Raw genomic sequence first — 18,362 nt, forward strand, 5'->3', positions numbered from 1 at the left:
GGTCATTTCTCCGTATACGCAATGTTTCCCTTGTATCCAATCTCTGAAATTAGATCCCTGTAAAACTGACGGCTTACTTTAGCCATCTAAATACTTCCCTAACAGAAATTTACTTGGTGGCATTGCTTCTGCTCTTTTGAATAAACTACACTTTGGGCTGCATATCAGGAGATCAAATTCAAACAGATTTACCTTTTCTGCTAACACATTTTCCAAATTTCGCTGAAGTCTATTTGTCAGATTCTCATACTCTGCCAACTTCTCTGCATTTTCCAGAAGCTCATTTTCTAGACGACTGTTTTCCTGAAGCAATTTGGGGAAAGTAAATGGGCACAGATTAAAAATTAGCAAACTGTTGTACCATTTTATATGAAGCATAAATTCATGCTCTAGACTGAGAAAATTTGCTCAGCTTGAAAGTTTCAGTAGATTACAGAAGACAAAAGTAAAGATTAAAAAATTGGTATTTATCTTATAACCCAAAAGTTTGCCCCCTTTCTTTGATCCTACAGAACTATGCTAATACGGTAGCTGTTAGCAGACACATGCACATATTAAGCACTTGAAACACGTATAGTACAAATAGAGATGTACTCTAAGTATGTAAAATACTCAGTAGATTTTGAAAAGTTAGTGCAAAACTATAAAATGGCTCAATAATAATTTTTGTATATGGATTAGGAGTCTAAATAATGTTTTGGAGATACTGGATTAAATAAAATGATTCCAATTAAATTCACCTGTTTCTTTTTATGCAGCCATTTGAAAATTTGAAGTTACATATACGGTTTGCATCGTATTTCTCTCCAATAGCATTGGAATGTAGTATTTAATGACACGGAAAAACATTCTCAACACATTGTTACAATTGGCTGCAGGCTACCTATCAGCAAAAGAGAACTCAGGAAAAAACATAAAAAGGTAGAATAACTAGGGGAGCCTGGGTGGCTCAGTTGGTCAATCGCCCGCCACTCTCGACTTCAGCTCAGGTCATGATCTCATGGTTCATGAGTTTGAGCTCCACGTCGAGCTCTTCACTGACAGTGTGGGGCCTGCTTGGGATTCTCTCTCTCCCTCTCTCTGTCTGCCCCTTCCCCATTTATGTCCGCTCTCTCTCTTGAAATAAACTTAAAAAAAAAAACTAAAATTAATATCATTTATTAAAGATATAGTTTGTTGATATTTACTTTACAACCTTATTTTGGCTTAATGGTGTAAAAGCTGCACATACAAGTTTTTCATAACTTGTATATTGAAATTATTATAATAACACATGAACAGAAGTCCACAAATGGTGGTTTTTTTTCTGTATATATAAAACTTGTTGGAGAGATTTCCACCCACATTTGTTTAAAAAAATAAAACTACACAGACATGCATTTTGACATATGTTCCATTCCAGTGTTAAAGGCTGATTGGAAGAACATTATTTTCAAAGCGTATTTTGCCAGAAGAATATAAAGCCAGTATATTTTTAATACATTCTAGTTCACACTCTTCACATAGCAATATGGAATGAAAAAGAGTATGCTTGAAGAATTTTTTCCTAAAAAAAAAACAAAAAAAACACTTTCTCCCAAAATGCCGGTGCTAGAACTCTAAGCTTTCAAAGCATGTCTAAATTTAGATGTCAAAACAGGAGCAATCTCTGTGGTGTATTGGGCCTGTTCTGGTGCTCTGGAAACTAACAAATCAGATTCTGTTACTGACCATAAGGAAAACACAATCTGGACAGTGGGGAGGGAGACAGATGTAGACACAATTATCTGTGATGCACTATCTTCCGTCAAGAAAAAAGGAAGCATAATGGGAATGAAAGAGTCATGTGGTCTGCAGTGTTGGCAAAAGCAGTGAAGGAGCATAAAAACCCACCGAGAAACTGCGAGATCTGATGGCAGGTGTGGTCGGATTAAGGGCATGGCTCAGGGGGTTGCTGGCAGGACCTGAGGGTGGAAAAGTATAAGGACAAGTGCCCTTCCAAGGGCCTTCAGTGCTACCACACTGTACTTTTACACAGGGTAGCAGCACGTTCTTCACTAAGTTCTTTAGTGTTCTTTAGTAATGTAACTCTAGTGGCCATATGGAGGCTGGATGAATGGAAGAAAAGATGCACCTAAGTCAGCTGAAATTCTGAACCTGTTCAGAGCTTGCAGAAATGGAGGAAGGGGATAAATCTGAGAGACGTTTCAGAGCACCAACAGGACTTAGAGACTAATGAGCAGGGATGACTGAGGGTTTTAGCTCCTGTGACACCTCATGGTAATGACACAGATTAAGGAGAAAATTCAGAAAAAGAGGCGATTTGATGGTTAGGGTGGGAGAGTTAGCTCAGTTTTTGATGTGTGGAGTTTCAGGAACAACAGTTAATATACTACACGTACTTATTTCCTTTTACAGGCTGCATATGCAGCATCTCATTTAGTCCCCATATTAAATGTGCTATGAGGCAGATATTACAATGGTGCCCATTTTGTACATTAGGAAACAGGTCTGGATAACGTGATCGAGGTTTTCCGGTAAGTAGTGGTATCCAGAATGGAAGTAGGCTGCACCGTATCAGAGTCCAGTGAAGAGAAGGATCGTTTCCTCTACTGAGACACGAGAAAAGAGGAGAGGATGTATAAGGCAAAAGACATATTTGGAAGCAAAGAAACAAAGCTGACGACCTGTGTGTGGCAGGAGACCATGCCATCTGCTCAGAATCGGGTGGGGGACAGGGAAGAGAGAAGTCATCAACCAGGTGCCAAAGAGCCCTAATGACTCAGTGCAACTACAAGGGGTGAGAAGAACAAGATCTACTGATTGACACCGCGGGCACACCAGAAGCCTGGACACTCCTGCAATCTAGATCCCAGCAGGGGCTCTGTCACGTCTGGGTCATGACCCAGCAGGACAAATGTACGGGAATCCTGGGACTCCACCCTGGGCAGACCTGCCCTCTTTCCAGAGCTGTGGTCTTCCATGTGGCGTTCCCAGCAGGGACACGGACCAGAGAACTAAGAGGATGACTACCTTTAAAGAGAGGGCAAGGCGGTCCCGGATGTAGTTCTCTTCTGTTTTTGCCTTTTCAATTTCCTGCTCAAGTTCCAAGCGCTGCTTGCCCACCTGTTGCAGGATCTGTTCTCTCTCCTTTCGGAGTTCATTCTTTAAGGCTGCTATTCGCTCCTTGTACTCTTCATCCAGTTTCCTGTGAGGAGGAAAGACCAATAAGCTGCCAGTAAGACCCTCAGAGGTCCTTATGCAGACCCACCAAAAATGGAAACACAGAGTCCTAGAGATGGAAAGATCTACTGGGTCCTGCTTTCCTTAAGGCTCGACCACACCTGCGTCCCTCCAGCCAGGTGTGGCTGAGCAGGCAGGCAGACTGAGCCCCACCACCCTGGCTAGTGTGGTGGGAAAGAGGGCCCTGGCCCCGCCAGTCCCACCTGAGGTTGTACTCATTGCGCCGCTCGATGGCCGCATGGTGATCATCCACCTCGGAAGCCATTAGAGACTTGAGCTTCTCAGCTTTGTCCAGATCTGACCGTAGCTTCTCTTTCTCTCTGACCACTTGATCAACTCGCTCCCTTGAAAGAGAAATAGACCAAGTTAAAGGGAAACCATCTCTAAGCAACAGGTGGACCCAAAAAAGTTCTCCTCTGGCTGGCTTCAGTACAAAAACAAAACCAAGGCAACCAAAACCCTTCCAAAATAAACACTTCCACAGCTTCCTTCAGAAGCCCACCTGCAAATCTAAGCGTTACTTAATTTTCACAATAGTGAGATGATAGGAGATTAGCTCCATTTGCATACAGAATGTGTCACAGGCCTCTAAAGGACTTGCTGGGCAAGCAGGAAAGGGAATAGGGCGGGTGGACCTTCCAAGCAACTCACAGCAAATGCCGGATCTCAGCCTTAAAGCTGGCCAGAGCTGCCTGGTGAATGCCATTCTTGGTGACCAAAAGTTCATTTTCAAGAGCCAGTGTCAATTCTGTCAGGTTGACATTCCCATCAAGGCTGAAATCCAAGGCCTAGAAATCAGAACAAGTTCAAGATAATTACAAGTTCTGTCCTCTAAAGCGGAAGCTGTGAAGGGTATACAAACCCAGAGAAGTGAATGTACAGTCAAGAAGTTGGATGATCACATTTCTTTAGTGACTGCTTGGGAACAACCTTCAATTGAAGTTCTAAGGAAATCATACATGCTTACGTGCATGTTTAACAAAATATTCTCTAGCGCTGTAAATAAATACAATAGTATAACTCTAATCTTTACCAGCCAGAGATCAGTTAAGAGCATTGCACTTGTCAATAGTTTTGGTGTTAAAAACATGGGAAGTAGTTAGCAACAGACTCCTGGTTAAAGGGGGTAAGAAAAGTTACTTCTTATTTCTGAGAGCTTGTGAACAGAAGAATCATTAAGGATAAATCAAATTAAATCAGATCAAATCAGTTTCAAAAGCTCTGGACTTTTTCAACCCTTCCCCAGTCTGTCATTTCTCTCTCATTTTAGCTGCCACACCTTCAGGATCTCCTGGCTGTTCTCAATGCCCTCTTCCTGCCAGGAGTCGAGTATTTTCTCCACTGATGCATAGCCCATCCCATCATCCAGGCAGGAGAAGACCCGAAAGCCAATGGTACTTGTCATTGCTGATGGGGTTGTGGTACGTCGTCCACTCTCATCGAAGGACTGGGAGAAGAAAGAGACTTGAGCAAGGTCAGGCCTTTCAACCAGACATTGACCCAAACTGGTCCGTCCTGACCACACTGAGCAGAAGCCGTGTCTTTCTAACACTATTAAAAAAAAAATAAAGTCACGCAGCCCCTTTGATCTTTCTTTCCCAAGGGAGTCAAGAATGCAAAACTTATCAAAAACAGTTGCTCTGGTAGGGAGATCCTTGACATAGATGAGACGTGTCTTAACACCAGGTTTCTTTGGACCCACAACTAACATTAAGGGGCATAATTAGTGGCTTCCCACTCTGTAATTTATGGTCATTTTTCAAACCCAACTTTTCCTTCCCAATGGTTTAGTCTTTCTTCTTCTTTTGCTTCTTTCTCCTTATTCTTCTTCAAACAACAGATTAATTCATTAGAAACTATTCAAGTGGGTTTTAACTTCTGCTCACAAAGAAACCACTTCCTATTTCTCTCTCACCTGCATGGAGAGGTGCCTTTTCAACTGTCTATATGGAGTAGATGCTGATGGTGTGAGGGATTTTCCATTTTTGAATAAGCCATAGAAAAAATCTTCTACGCTCATTGTACCATCAGGATCAAGATTATGGAAGACTTCCTCAAGCATCTGGAAAAGAGTAACCATTTAAGTATTTCCCTCAAAATAACACAAGGCCCAAAGTACATTCGTGGCCAATAGAAACTGGCACCACTCTTGTTGACCCCAAGGCTCCAGAAATATAACATGTCCCTTTATTCTCATTTCACTGAATTTATTTTTCTTTTCAGTAATATGTCCTTCCTCCTCCACAAGCTAAGTATAAACATCCATTTTCATAATCCTAGGCAATTTAGCAATTAACTGTTTTCTTTTTCACTCACACTCGTAAAATGGGTAATCTTTTTTTTTTAATTAAAAAAAATTTTTTTAAACATTTATTTATTTTTGAGAGACACAGAGAGATAGAGGGTAAGCGGGGGAGGGTGCAGAGAGAGAGAGGGAGTCACAGAATCTGAAACAGGCTCCAGGCTCTGAGCTGTGAGCACAGAGCTTGATGCGGGGCTCAAACCCACGAACCATGAGATCATGACCTGAGCTGAAGTGGGATGCTTAATGGACTGAGCCACCCAGGCGCCCCAAATGGGAAATATTTAATGTTGCTACACATTATCCTTATGGATTAAAAAATATAAAGATATAGCTTCCCAGTGTTGTAACAATAGAAATAAGTTTGGACAGTCATTAAACTATTATATTGTGGTGACTCAACACGATATTTTGTTTATATTGAATTTTTGCAATTGGTATGTTGGCACAGCAGAATTTGGTCTGGGACAGAGTGCAATGATCTAAGAGTTTGGGTCTGAAACTCATGACTCGGGGATTTAGAGCACTACTTGGAACAGGACTGCATGTATTGGGGTTTGTTTTAATGCTTTAGCATAGGAGAAATGAAGGTCGGATAGGAAAGATTTTGTGTGTGTCCAACAGAAGGACCCCAAGAGATGTAAAGAGAAGGGAATTTTGCCTGGCTGTTTTGTGCCCTTTAACGGTAATCCAGTAGTCCTCATCATGTAATTGGGGAAGGAGAGACTGGACTGTAGTCCTTTCGGAGCCTTGCCTACAAGACGGTTTGTTCCCTTAGTGCAGTAGAGGAATAGAAAGGATGGATAAAGCGGCATGAGTCACTGACACCACAGAATAGGGAGGAAAGGCAATGAGCTCTTTTTTTCCTGGCAGTTGGATTCCTCTTTCCTTTGGGGGCTTAAGTTTTTCTATACAGACACCCCTCCATTGTACAGAACAGAAATCACCTGAGGATCTTGTTAAAATGCAGACTCTGATACAGTTAAATCTGGGGGTGGGGTCTGAGATTCTGAATCTTTAACAAGTTCTCAGGTGATGCCCACAGGGTAAGCAACATATTTAATCTGAAGGCATTAGAGTCTGCAACTGGGTCCATTCTAACAAAGGCCTCTTTGTAACACATCTTCAAAGTTTCAATATCCATTTTGTAAGTCTGGACTATTGCTAGGATTCATCATCTCATAATTGTTGATTTTATTCTTCATGGAAGTGCCTGAGGCATTTCTTTTATCTCCAATGCTTCTTTCCAATTCACATCCAATAGGAAACATCTGTCTCTATTCTTTTTTTAATACCACTTCCTCTGGTGAGGACTCTGAAACAAGAAACCATTCTAAAGAGTGGAAATCTTTGGAAGAGGAACAGTTTCTAATAGAGAATTATATGGTAAAACCAATGGAAAGGTATTTGGGTGGGATTCTGAGGTCACTAAGATCCCTCAGCAGTTCTGTCTTGTTCTTACCAACCCAAAGAACACTTTCTTAGAGGACTAGGCTCTCGGGATCATCAAACCGTAAGTCACAGTAAAATCCAGGTGTGCTGACTGAAGTGAACAATCGTATTTTGGCTCTAACCTTAGCTCCACACTGCTTGGCCTTGTGACCCTGGCCAAATTGATGCACAGCTTCCAGACTGCCTAAAAACCCATCACCTCATTCATTCAAAGTGGAGGAGCAGGTGAGTCCCACCAGTTATTGTACATGGGGGGAGTAGGCGAGTGGTGAATAGAAGGTTGTGGATTCAGAAAAAGGCAGGGTTGGGCTAAATAGAAGACAAGTCAAATGGGCAAGTGGGGCACCTCCGCAGTCTGTGCAGGAGCCAGATCCAGAACCCTGAGGACATTCTTACTCCTCACGACACACCAGCCAGGCAGGTCTCTGGATGGTTGATTTCCCAAGGTATACATTGGGACATAATGCACTAGAATAGGGTAACAAACCCAAATACCCAGAGAGGCCAGGAAGGTGATATTAATGAATGAGGCAGGATGGTTTTGAGACACTACAAAGGAGTGCCATGTAAACCAGGGAACTGAACACACGAGTGCGTGTCCTGTCCAGAGGAGCTAGCCAGCCACTTCTCCCGGCTAGCAAAATGGGAGTCAAATCTTTGGGTTTTTAGAAAAATCTGATTTTAAAAAAGTGTAGCAAGAGTTCAATTTTTAAACATTGGGCATACCAAAAGAACAAACAACAAAAGCAACTCAAAACTTCGGGCCATATTTGGCATGTGCCCTCCCTGCCGTACAGCAGTCCTTTCTTCTGGAAAGCATAGTACGTGAGACAGTGAGTCTAGTTCCCCTTCCTGGTAACGGCAACAAGCAGCAGCGACATCACTTTCTTTATCTAGAAAACGAGGAGATGACTAAATCTAAAATTGCTTTCAGTCATAAAATCCTATGATCCCAAGTTGCTTGTGGATGAGATCATCTTGAACTTTCAGCTCCTCTGTGGTCGAGAGCTAATAGTACAAAGTACTATAGTATTTCATGACTTTTTTTTTTTTTTTTTTTGGTGGGGGAAACATTAAGTAAAAGCTATACTCAATGAGCAATCTTTTACTCATCCTTGGATGAGAGGAAAATAACTAAATAAGCTACTTCTTTCCTTGCGTTTTAGAAATTCCACCACAGAAGAAAATGCAATTCCCCACAAATGGCTACAGTTTATTCCAAGAATTGTTCTTAGATAAATAATCCAAGTTTGTGCAGTATTGTGCAGTATTTCTTGGCAAAACATCCCAAGGTTCTGCATACTGCACTGGGTTTATAATTTAGGAGGATGAATTTAATGTTACAACTCAACAACACTGGAAAATAAATGACCACTGAGCCATTAAAAAGGTAGTCAATGGGTATATAAAAGTCACACATACTACAGAGGAGGAGGAAAAAAATCTCTTCTGCAAATGAGGCTACTTGGTAGCTTTTGATGATAAATCTGTTTTTGGTTTAGGAAAATAATATCATTTATCCCCTGAACAAGCAGGCAGTATGGTTTCAAATAGCATTCTAATCAAAGATTCCCCAAACTACAACTGTAGCCCTAACCTCCAGTCCTTATTTTCAGCTCTTTGAAAGACATATCTTAGGATTATTTATGTTCTTATATTTCATGGCTTTTTAAGCACCCAGTCCTGCCAGTTCCCATCTTAACTTTTCAGAAAACATAAAGCTCAGAATTTTACCAAGCAAGAGTCTTTTGGCGGGGGTGGGGTCCTTCAAGATTCTTCTGTATCTTCAAAACCACCAGCCCACCATTTTCCATTTCCTCATGACCAGAATATTGTGATAGCTCCTGGCTGGCTGGTCTCCTAGCCAAAGGCTGTCCGCACACCAATATACCCCATAAAAGCAGCTCAGACCATCCTCAGGATCTAAGTTTTTCTTGTATGTTACTCAATCTGCTGAAGAATGCAGGGTTGATACTGAGATCTTCTCTCCAAAAACCTAAACTCATCAGTCTAGCCTTTGAAATATTCTCCCAATTCAGATCTTCTGAACTCCCTGCATAATCCTTCCTCCAGGTCCTTCTCACATTGTGTTTTGTGAATGCCACTTCTACAGATATATCTGACATGGTGGCCACACCAAGCTGGTTAGTGTCTAGTAATAATGTGGGGTAACATGCTTAGCACAGTGAGGGTCACGTACTATGGGTTCAATGAGTGTCAGCTATTGTCAGGTTTGGGTTTTTTTCCCACAACCCAACACAAGCTTCTTACGAAAGAATCTTCAAGGCTTATCTCCTAGGAAAAAAAGAGAATGAAATCTCTGTAACATGCTGCAGGAAGGCAAAATATGGCTGTTCCTAGCCTGTGACCAGTTCAGATTTCATCATGATTATTATTCCTGAATATGATGCAAGGCTTACCTCTCCATCGATATTCTGCAGGCCATACTGCTCACAGATGGAGACCAGCTTCTTTCGGTTCAGGTGACCATCACGGGTGATCCCCAGATCTTCACAAACCTCCTGCAGTTTCTCTTCTATCCAGTCTTGGGGAGCAGAAGACCCACTTTGTGAGGCATTCAAGTCATCTGGGTTCCAAAATCTTAACTGGCCTGAAATAAAAACATATATTGTGCTGTTCCCAAAGGAATCGCAAAGAGAGAGAGCCTATTCTCAAAGAAAACTGTGCTTTTTGAAAGTAAGTATTAAAGGGGCGCCTGGGTGGCTCAGTCGGTTGAGTGTCCGACTTCAGCTCAGGTCACGATCTCGCGGTTTGTGAGTTCGAGCCCCGCGTCAGGCTCTGGGCTGATGGCTCGGAGCCTGGAGCCTGCTTCCGATTCTGTGTCTCCCTCTCTCTCTGCCCCTCCCCCGTTCATGCTCTGTCTCTCTCTGTCTCAAAAATAAATAAATAAATATTAAAAAAAATTAAAAAAAAAAAAAGAAAGTAAGTATTATAAGAAAGAGACTAGAAATGCTGATTCCATCTTGATTTGAATCTGTAGTCCAAATGAAATGGAACCACTGGTTCTTAGGCTGCAACAAGAGCAAACAGGCACATTTTTCTATACCACACGAGAAATATCTCCTTTGCAAGCATACCAAGGTTCTAGTCTGTTTTATTCCAACTGAAAACATGCACAGGCTTAAGGCTTGGATGTAACTGGAAGAGAAGGCTAGTTGAGAACCATTCCAAAGAGATTTATCAGCCCTGCCTCAACTACAGCTACCAGACTTTATCTAATCACCACTTTCTTTCTGGTCTAAGCACTAGAACTGCTTTTACTAAGAAGGAAATGATTTCATAATAAATATCATAAAATAATAAAAGTCTCAGGATTAGCCTGTTTACACATTTAAATATTCTGACCTACAAACAAACCAACTTGAAAGAATAAATGGTTGTAAACTACAAGTTGCTAGTTACCTATACATTAAGGATAAATTTTATTTGAAAACGTAAGGATCAAACTCATTTAAAAATCAAAATTTACTTATCCTCTATCATAAATTCTAATTAAACTTTCCACTTACATACGAGAGTTTTATAAAGTCAGTACTTAATCATGAGATAATTACTAGGACAGTTTTGTGTGCCTGGAAGAACCTTAGAGGGTTGAGAAGAGCATTTAGTGCTACCGTTACTACTTATTGAACAAATTAAGTTCATTACTGCTGTGTCTTTCCAGGTTAGAGACATAGAGAACACAGTAATTACACTTAAGTAGAGTACAGCCAGGGTAGGCTGTGAGGTGGGCTCAAATTCTGTCAGCTGAACTACAGTGCCATCTGCTGGCCCCAGCAGTTCAACACTAAATAGGTTAATTTGAAAGTTTGCCTAAGAGAGTAATTAACCCATAAGTGAAATTCTACATCTTAGTTGCCATACCTTGTGTGAGGTTAAAATGCTGGGATTTTAAAACTACGAACTTTCCATTGGGAATGGATTTTTTTGTTGTTGCTGTTGTTCTTAACGTTACTTCTTAGCGGGCCTCCAGCATGCAAGGCTGTTTGTTGGGAAGAAGGCTAAGAAGAGATGCAGGAAATGGGGACGTGGAAAGTGCCCTGGGAATGGCAGCCCTTCCTTTCCAGGCAGGCTCCAACACACACACAGTTCCTACCTTCCGCTTCATACTCTTCACTGCGCTGTGTCTTCCAGTGCTAGAGAAGGCAAGAAGAAAAGATTAGTGTGCTTTAGTAAATATTCAGTTTTTCCAGGAAAAACTCTGGGATCATCACCTGAGTAAGTCACATGATTCAGAACCTTTCGGGTGGACCATCCTTAGTCAACCAGCAAATCGAGAAGAGACACCTAAGAAACACCACTTAGCCACCCGCACTATCTCACTAGGGATTTGCCTTTCACATTTGCAAATTCACTTATTCAACAGCTAAACCTGTCACAGCCGATAAAACCAAGCCAAAGCAAATATTCAGAATCCATCAACCAACAAAAATTCACACCATGCATTTATGAATCTGTTCTTCAATGTTTATTGGGTGCCAAGTGTTATGATACAACTTCAGGATACAACTATGAACAGAACAGACACATTTCTTGCCTCAACAAGTTTAAATGCTAATGAAGACATGCAGACAAGAAAACAAAGTATAATACTGTAGTGTATTAAGTGTGATGGAGGGGCGCCTGGGTGGCTCAGTCAGTTCAGCATCCGACTTCAGCTCAGGTCACGATCTCATGTCTCCTGGGTTCAAGCCCTGCGTCAGGCTCTGTGCTGACAGCTTGGAGCCTGAAGCCTGCTTCGGATTCTGTGTCTCCTCTCTCTCTGCCCTTCCCCCACTTGGCATTGTCTGTCTCTCTCTCAAAAAATAAATAAGCATTTAAAAATTAATAAAAAAATTAAAAAGCCTATAAAAAGTGTTATGATGTAGAAGTTCAAATACTATGAGGGTATCTAAATAGGATCCTTCAGACTTAGGAGATCTGGGTAGACTTCCTGAAAGAAGCAACATCTAAACTGAGACCTGAAGGGTGAGCAGGAGACAGCCATGTGAAAAGAAAGGAGCAGCTGCTATTTGCTGAAGCACAGAGGTAAGAATGAGCCTAGCATGTCTGTGATACAGTGAGGGAGGAGACAGAGATGCAACCCCAAACAGGTGGGCTAGAAAGCTCAAGTTAAAGAAAATACATGTTACCAGTAAATTGCATTAGAAGCAGTGAAATTTACCTGAACTGGACCATTTTGCCCCTATTGTGCTATGTTACTACTGGTCTTTTTCAGGTCACATCATACATTTTATAGTGTGTGTACTGCATGAAAGCACCCAGCCAGGACACAATCAGAACCAAACTCTGGACATTTGTCCACCAGCCAAGCGCAGCACAGGTCTGCTTCTGGTCAGTGGCAACAAGTAGGTCGCGGTGGCCCTTGGCCAGCCCGCGAGGTGCCTAATCACTCCTGTTGGGAGATTTTACAACCATGGCAGGAAACCCTGTTGAGAAAAGGTGCATCCCCCTTTCAAAACCTGGCTGCTGTCTCAGCAGAGATTCAACTTGATGAAAGAAACTGCTTTCGATAACAAATACCCAGCCCTTTCTCTGTGATGGTTGAACTGTACAAGATGATCTGATTTCCTGGAATCCTCAATAAACTCAACAGGAAAATAAGCCTGATTAACTCCAGTCTCCAAGAGCTGGCATCCCTACGGCAAAGAGTGTACCACCCTAAATTCTTAGATTAAACGTTGACTTTCAGTATCCCATTCAAGTTGATATGAGTGGAGGTCCTCTTTCAGGCAACCCAAGCATGTCTTTTTCCACCCCATACTCACTCATGCTGGTCCTCTCCAATTAATTAAAGGACCGTTGTATACCAGAATTTCACAGTTCCATATTTTACTTGGAAAGACACTGAAGACAGCATCAGAGAGTTTCCCCAGTTTTGTCACACTAAACTAAAACTCCAGACTGACAATGCTGAGGTTGATCGTTCATGCCATGCAGAAGACCTCAAAAAGCCATAACTCACAATGTACAATTTCACTACAACTCATTCAGATTACAACTGAAAGTCACTAATATACATGGTAGTTATGGAAACAGAATTAGGGGACAGTGTGATTTTTGCTTGTTCGTTTGTGATTACAATTTTAGCAGCCCACAGTTCCTCCTAAAGACGTATTTCAAACCTAGTGGATATATGAGGCATGGTGGGGGTAAGGAAGGAGCGGCGGGGTAAAGAGCCCTCTGTAAATTTTCTTACATTATTATTTCTGGGCGGAGCTCTACTGTTTTCATATAAAATGATTTAAATCAATAAAGCTCCACTAATAAAAGCGTCCTGTCTGTCCCAGCATATTTATTTTCTTACCCACAGAGCAAAGACTTAAATTCTTATACTAATACTACTTTTGCATCTCCAAATTGTGAAAATTCATTCATTATTCAGCATATAATTTGGAAGCGCCCTAAAATGGAATCCCTTAAATCTGCTTAAAACAAATAAAATAGGTTTCTATGATCTAAGAACCACTGGTCAAAATAAAACTAAATCACAAGGAGGAAAGGATTTTTAACAGCACAAATGGACAGAACAAAAACAGGAAGAGTATCAATGGGCCCCACCAATAAGCCCCGACTGGGACACATAGATGGGAAAATGCAAAAATTCACTAGAGAATTTGAATGGCAGATTAGAACTGGCAGGAAGAAAGAATCAGCAAATTTGAAGACTAGTCAGTCCACATTATTTAGTCTGAGGATCTAAAAGAGAAACACACCTTCAAAACCCCCTTGGTAACAATTCCTAAAGTCATGAGGTGTGTATAGTTACTTAAAAGTTTATTGCTTACATTTTCTCACTTCTCCATTCATTTTATTTATTTATTTATCTTTAATGTTTGTTTATTTCTGAGAGAGAGAGACAGAGCACGAGCAGGGGAGGGGCAGAGAGAGAGGAAGACAGAATGTGAAGCAGGCTCCAAGCTCTGAGCTGTCAGCACAGAGCCTGATGCGGGGCCATGAAATCACCAACTCTGAGATCATGACCTGAGCTGAAGTCAGACACTCAACCGACTGAGCCACCCAGGCGCCCCTCCATTCATTTAAAAATAGTGAGCGGGGCGCCTGGGTGGCGCAGTCGGTTAAGCGTCCGACTTCAGCCAGGTCACGATCTCGCGGTCCGTGAGTTCGAGCCCCGCGTCAGGCTCTGGGCTGATGGCTCAGAGCCTGGAGCCTGTTTCCGATTCTGTGTCTCCCTCTCTCTCTGCCCCTCCCCCGTTCATGCTCTGTCTCTCTCTGTCCCAAAAATAAATAAACGTTGAAAAAAAAAAATTAAAAAAAAAAATAAATAAATAAAATAAAAATAGTGAGCAATCAGTTCAGAGAAGCAAGAGGATTTAACATACTGTTTCAAATATTTCGTGAGTCTATGGGACTGGATGACTATATTGGATTCACTTCTTATTTATTTTGAGAGAGCGAGTGAGCGAACAAGGGACAGGGAGAGAGGGAAAGAGAAAATCCTAAGCAGGTTTCACATTCAGCACAGAGCCCAATGCAGGGCTCCATCTCAAGACCATGAGATCATGACCTGAGCAGAAATCAAGTCAGACACTTAACAGAGTGAGTCACTCAGGCGCCCCCATACCTGATTCAGTTCTCAGGACAGTACTTCCCCAACTGTTCTCCTTCCCTGGTTCTTTCCCCAAACTAATAAGAGTAAGGGGGTTACAGCACAGACAAAGAAGCCATACTGCCCCTTAACTACTGAATTTGGCCTGGACAAATTTATTAATTGCTTTTTGCCTCAGTTTCTCCATCTATAAAATGGGAATAAAGTAGTACATATTTCACAGAGTTGGGTAAAATGCTTAAAATTGTGCTTGGCAGGGGCGCCTGGGTGGCTTGGTCGGTTAAGCGTCCGACTTCGGCTCAGGTCACGATCTCACGGTCCTTGAGTTCGAGCCCTGCGTCAGGCTCTGTGCTGACAGCTCAGAGCCTGGAGCCTGTTTCAGATTCTGTGTCTCCCTCTCTCTCTGCCCCTCCCCTGTTCATGCTCTGTCTCTGTCTCAAAAATAAATAAATGTTAAAAAAAAAAAAATTAAAATTGTGCTTGGCAAACAATAAGCACTGTAAAATCTTATTTTTATTGGACATGTGTTTATGTAGTACATATTAAATTTATTTTTGAAGATTTTATTTTCATTACCATGTTTAAACTTAGGCATTAATTTAGGTGGCCTGGGGGGAATTATCAGTTATTCATATAAATTTGTAAGAAAATGCCAATTCCAGTAGATAGATATGCAAAGAATACAAAGAGACAATTCACATAAAAGGCAACACAAATAAATATGGGGAAAGACTCATTTCAACAGCAAAGAAGTGTAAATTAAAACCAGGGAATCCCTTTGTTCCCATTAAATCAGCAGTACTTAAGTCCTATTACCATCAAGGTTATGAATTAAAATAGGCCTGTTTATATGTTCCTGGTAGCAGTGGGAATGGATATTACCCTTTTGGTAAAGAAAATTGCTTCATGTTCCAAAAGCTATGAAAATGTTCATATTCTTTGACCCAATAATTTCATATGATTTCCACTGACAATAAAATCAAAGGAAAAAAGTTTATGCATGGATAGGTACATTTAGAACTTTTTACAAAAAGTCCTGAAAGTGTAATTCTAGGGGTGTCTGGGTGGCTCAGTCAGTTAAGCATCTGACTTTGGCTCAGGTTATGATCTCACGGTTCGTGGGTTCAAGCTCCACATCAGGCTCTGTGCTGACAGTTCAGAGCCTGGAGCCTGCTTTAGATTCTGTGTCTCCCTCTCTTTCTGTCCCTCCGCTGCTTGTGCTCTGCCTCTCTCTCTCACAAGAATAAATAAAACCATTAAAAAAAATTTAAGTACAATTCTAAAACCATGTAAGATGGAAAAACACGTGAAATGTTAAATGAAAGACCATGACAAAAATGCCACCTACACTATGACTACCACGGGCAAAAATATTTATACAATTAGACAAAGAATGGAAGGAAATAGAGATAAGAAAAATAGATGCATTTAGTTGAGGGACTATGGGAAACAGTTATATTTCCTTTGCTATTATAAATGTTTGTGCAATATAAACAGGTGCAACTTCACTATTTCTTTTTAACCCCCTGCCCTCTAATTCTCACTAAATGAATTTCCTGTGACCTGGGGGTGGGGAGAAAGGGAAAGTTCTTTCACAGAACCCACCTGCTCTGTGACCTGAGACAGAGGAGGCCTGGAGTGGTGGGAGTGGGTGGTGGCGGGTGCTGTTCAGGAGGGTGAAAGCTGCTGATGCCAGTGCCTCCTGAGCTTCTCAGAGTGTGGACAGATCAGGGACACCAGTCTGAGACCGGAATTGGGGACTGAGACCATGATCATCCTTCAGGCAGCTTAACTCAATGGCACCAGGCACAGCACGGCCTTCTAAAACCCCAGGCAGCACTGGCAGCTTAAATGATTTCACACAAACTCTGTGGGCAAGTGGTGGCAGGTAAGGGACAACTTGTTAAAAAAATCTCTAGGGGAGGTGTGCCTGGGTGGCTCAGTCAGTTGGGCGTCCAACATCGGCTCAGGTCATAATCTCACAGCTTGCGAGTTTGAGCCCTGTATCAGGCTCTGTGCTGACAGCTCAGAGCCTGGAGCCTGCTTCGGATTCTGGGTCTCCCTCTCTCTCTGCTCCTCCCCTGCTCACTCTCTGTGTCTCTAACTCTCTAGGGGTAACAATTTCCCAAGCATTTCTCCCATGGCCCTGTATAAGAAACAGAGATCCAGCTAGGAACAGCCCTGCCTAGAACCAAATGTATACTAAATGGCTACATTTCCATTCCAAGACCACTTCAGTTGGAGATGGAGTTAGCCACCCAGAAACATGTGCTGTGCTTCTCCCCAGTCTCCGCCAAGGGTCTTTTCCTTTAACAAGGGGGAGGTAAGCACACAGAAGCCGAATGTTTGTTGTTAAATTGCAATTTCGTGGGGCGCCTGGGTGGCTCATTTGGTTAGACAGCCGACTTCGGCTCAGGTCATGATCTCGTGGTCCGTGAGTTCGAGCCCTGCGTCGGGCTCTATGCTGACAGCTCAGCGCCTGGAGCCTGTTTCGGATTCTGTGTCTCCCTCTCTCTGACCCTCCCCTGTTCATGCTCTGTCTCTCTCTGTCCCAAAAATAAATAAACGTTAAAAAAAATCATTAAAAAAAAAATTGCAATTTCGAGGGGAGGGGAGGGGAGGGGAGGGGTGGGGTGGGGTGCGGGGGAGATTCAGTTCATTCATCGCTCATGTTCATTCTCATTGCCTGGAGCCAGTAGTTCCAATTAAAAAGCAGGGGGAGCAGGAGGGGATGGCAGGTTAGAAGGTTGGAGGGATTAGGTCATTTGCCTACTGGAACACCATCAATAAAGGGAGGCATCATTCTGGAACAAGGTCTTTTAATTGCTGCCAGTTTACCCAGCACAGTGAAAGCCCGGCAGGTGGTCTTTAGACACAGATCAGCCATGAGCACTGGAAGGGAGATAATCTTAAAATCTTTGGAAAAGTGGGCGAAGAAGGGAGGGAAAATTGCTGGCATGTCTTCTCAATACTAATTCATGAAAAAGGACTTTGAATTTCTTCCCCTGAAATCTTAGGTCATCTATCACTGGCGCAATGGATGTTAATAAGCGTTTTACGGTCATTCTGTTTGATTCTGGAGGCAAAACGGTAGAGGGCATGAGCACAAGGGTTGAACAGAGAGACTGGGTTCAGTCTGGCTCTGTCGCTCAGTGTGACCCCTCGGTACCTTACTTCATGCCCAAAGTGGAGATGAGCTGCCCAGTGCAGACGTGAAAGCATATGCCTGGCACTTAGGAAGTGGTAGCTGTCATTATGATTTCAGCCAGAACAAATATGTGGTTAAGGATTTGGGCTCCAGGGGCGCCTGGGTTGAGTGTCTGACTTCGGCTCAGGTCATGAGCCGGTTCTCTGGGTTCGAGCCCCGCATTGGGCTCTGTGCTGACAGCTCAGAGCCTGGAGCCTGCTTCAGATTCTGTGTCTCCCTCTCTCTGCCCCTCCCCTGCCCGCTCTCTTCCTCAAAAATAAACATTAAAAAAAAAAAAAAGATCTGGGCTCCAGAGCTGGACCCCCAGGGTACAGTTTCACCTCCACCACCTACCTGCTGTCCAACCTTGGGCACATTACTTAATAGCCAGTGTGCCTCAGTTATCTCTTGGGTAAGTGAATAACAGTACCTGCCTACAAAGGTGTGCTAATATTTGGAATGCATTTCAAACGGTGCCTGCTATAACTCGAGAGCTAAGTATCCGTGAAGTAAATAGACATTACCATTACTATTCCTACTATTTGGGTGTCCAAAACTAGGACAAGGGCAGAGAAAAGAAACAACAGATAGACCAGCGTCAGCTTGAA

The 18,362-nt window shown here is 42.4% G+C and overlaps 1 protein-coding gene across 9 annotated transcripts in view; it reads right to left on the reverse strand.

Annotated features, from left to right (window-relative positions):
* Positions 1 to 18,362, reverse strand: part of NIN (ninein) — a 97,134-nt gene that overhangs the window by 38,609 nt on the left and 40,163 nt on the right. For 8 of the 9 annotated variants that reach the window (XM_030319080.1, XM_030319076.1, XM_030319074.1 and 5 more), the window contains exons 5-12: positions 11,094 to 11,133; positions 9,397 to 9,587; positions 5,138 to 5,284; positions 4,502 to 4,669; positions 3,874 to 4,010; positions 3,426 to 3,566; positions 3,013 to 3,187; positions 193 to 303 (exon numbers count right to left, since the gene is read on the reverse strand). In XM_030319080.1, coding sequence (XP_030174940.1) covers positions 193 to 303; positions 3,013 to 3,187; positions 3,426 to 3,566; positions 3,874 to 4,010; positions 4,502 to 4,669; positions 5,138 to 5,284; positions 9,397 to 9,587; positions 11,094 to 11,133 — 1,110 coding nt within the window. The remainder of the gene's footprint in view (positions 1 to 192; positions 304 to 3,012; positions 3,188 to 3,425; positions 3,567 to 3,873; positions 4,011 to 4,501; positions 4,670 to 5,137; positions 5,285 to 9,396; positions 9,588 to 11,093; positions 11,134 to 18,362) is intronic. The other variant, XM_030319079.1, reaches the window with a different exon arrangement.

The sequence above is a fragment of the Lynx canadensis genome, chromosome B3 (genome assembly GCF_007474595.2).
Source record: "Lynx canadensis isolate LIC74 chromosome B3, mLynCan4.pri.v2, whole genome shotgun sequence".
NCBI lineage: Eukaryota > Metazoa > Chordata > Mammalia > Carnivora > Felidae > Lynx > Lynx canadensis.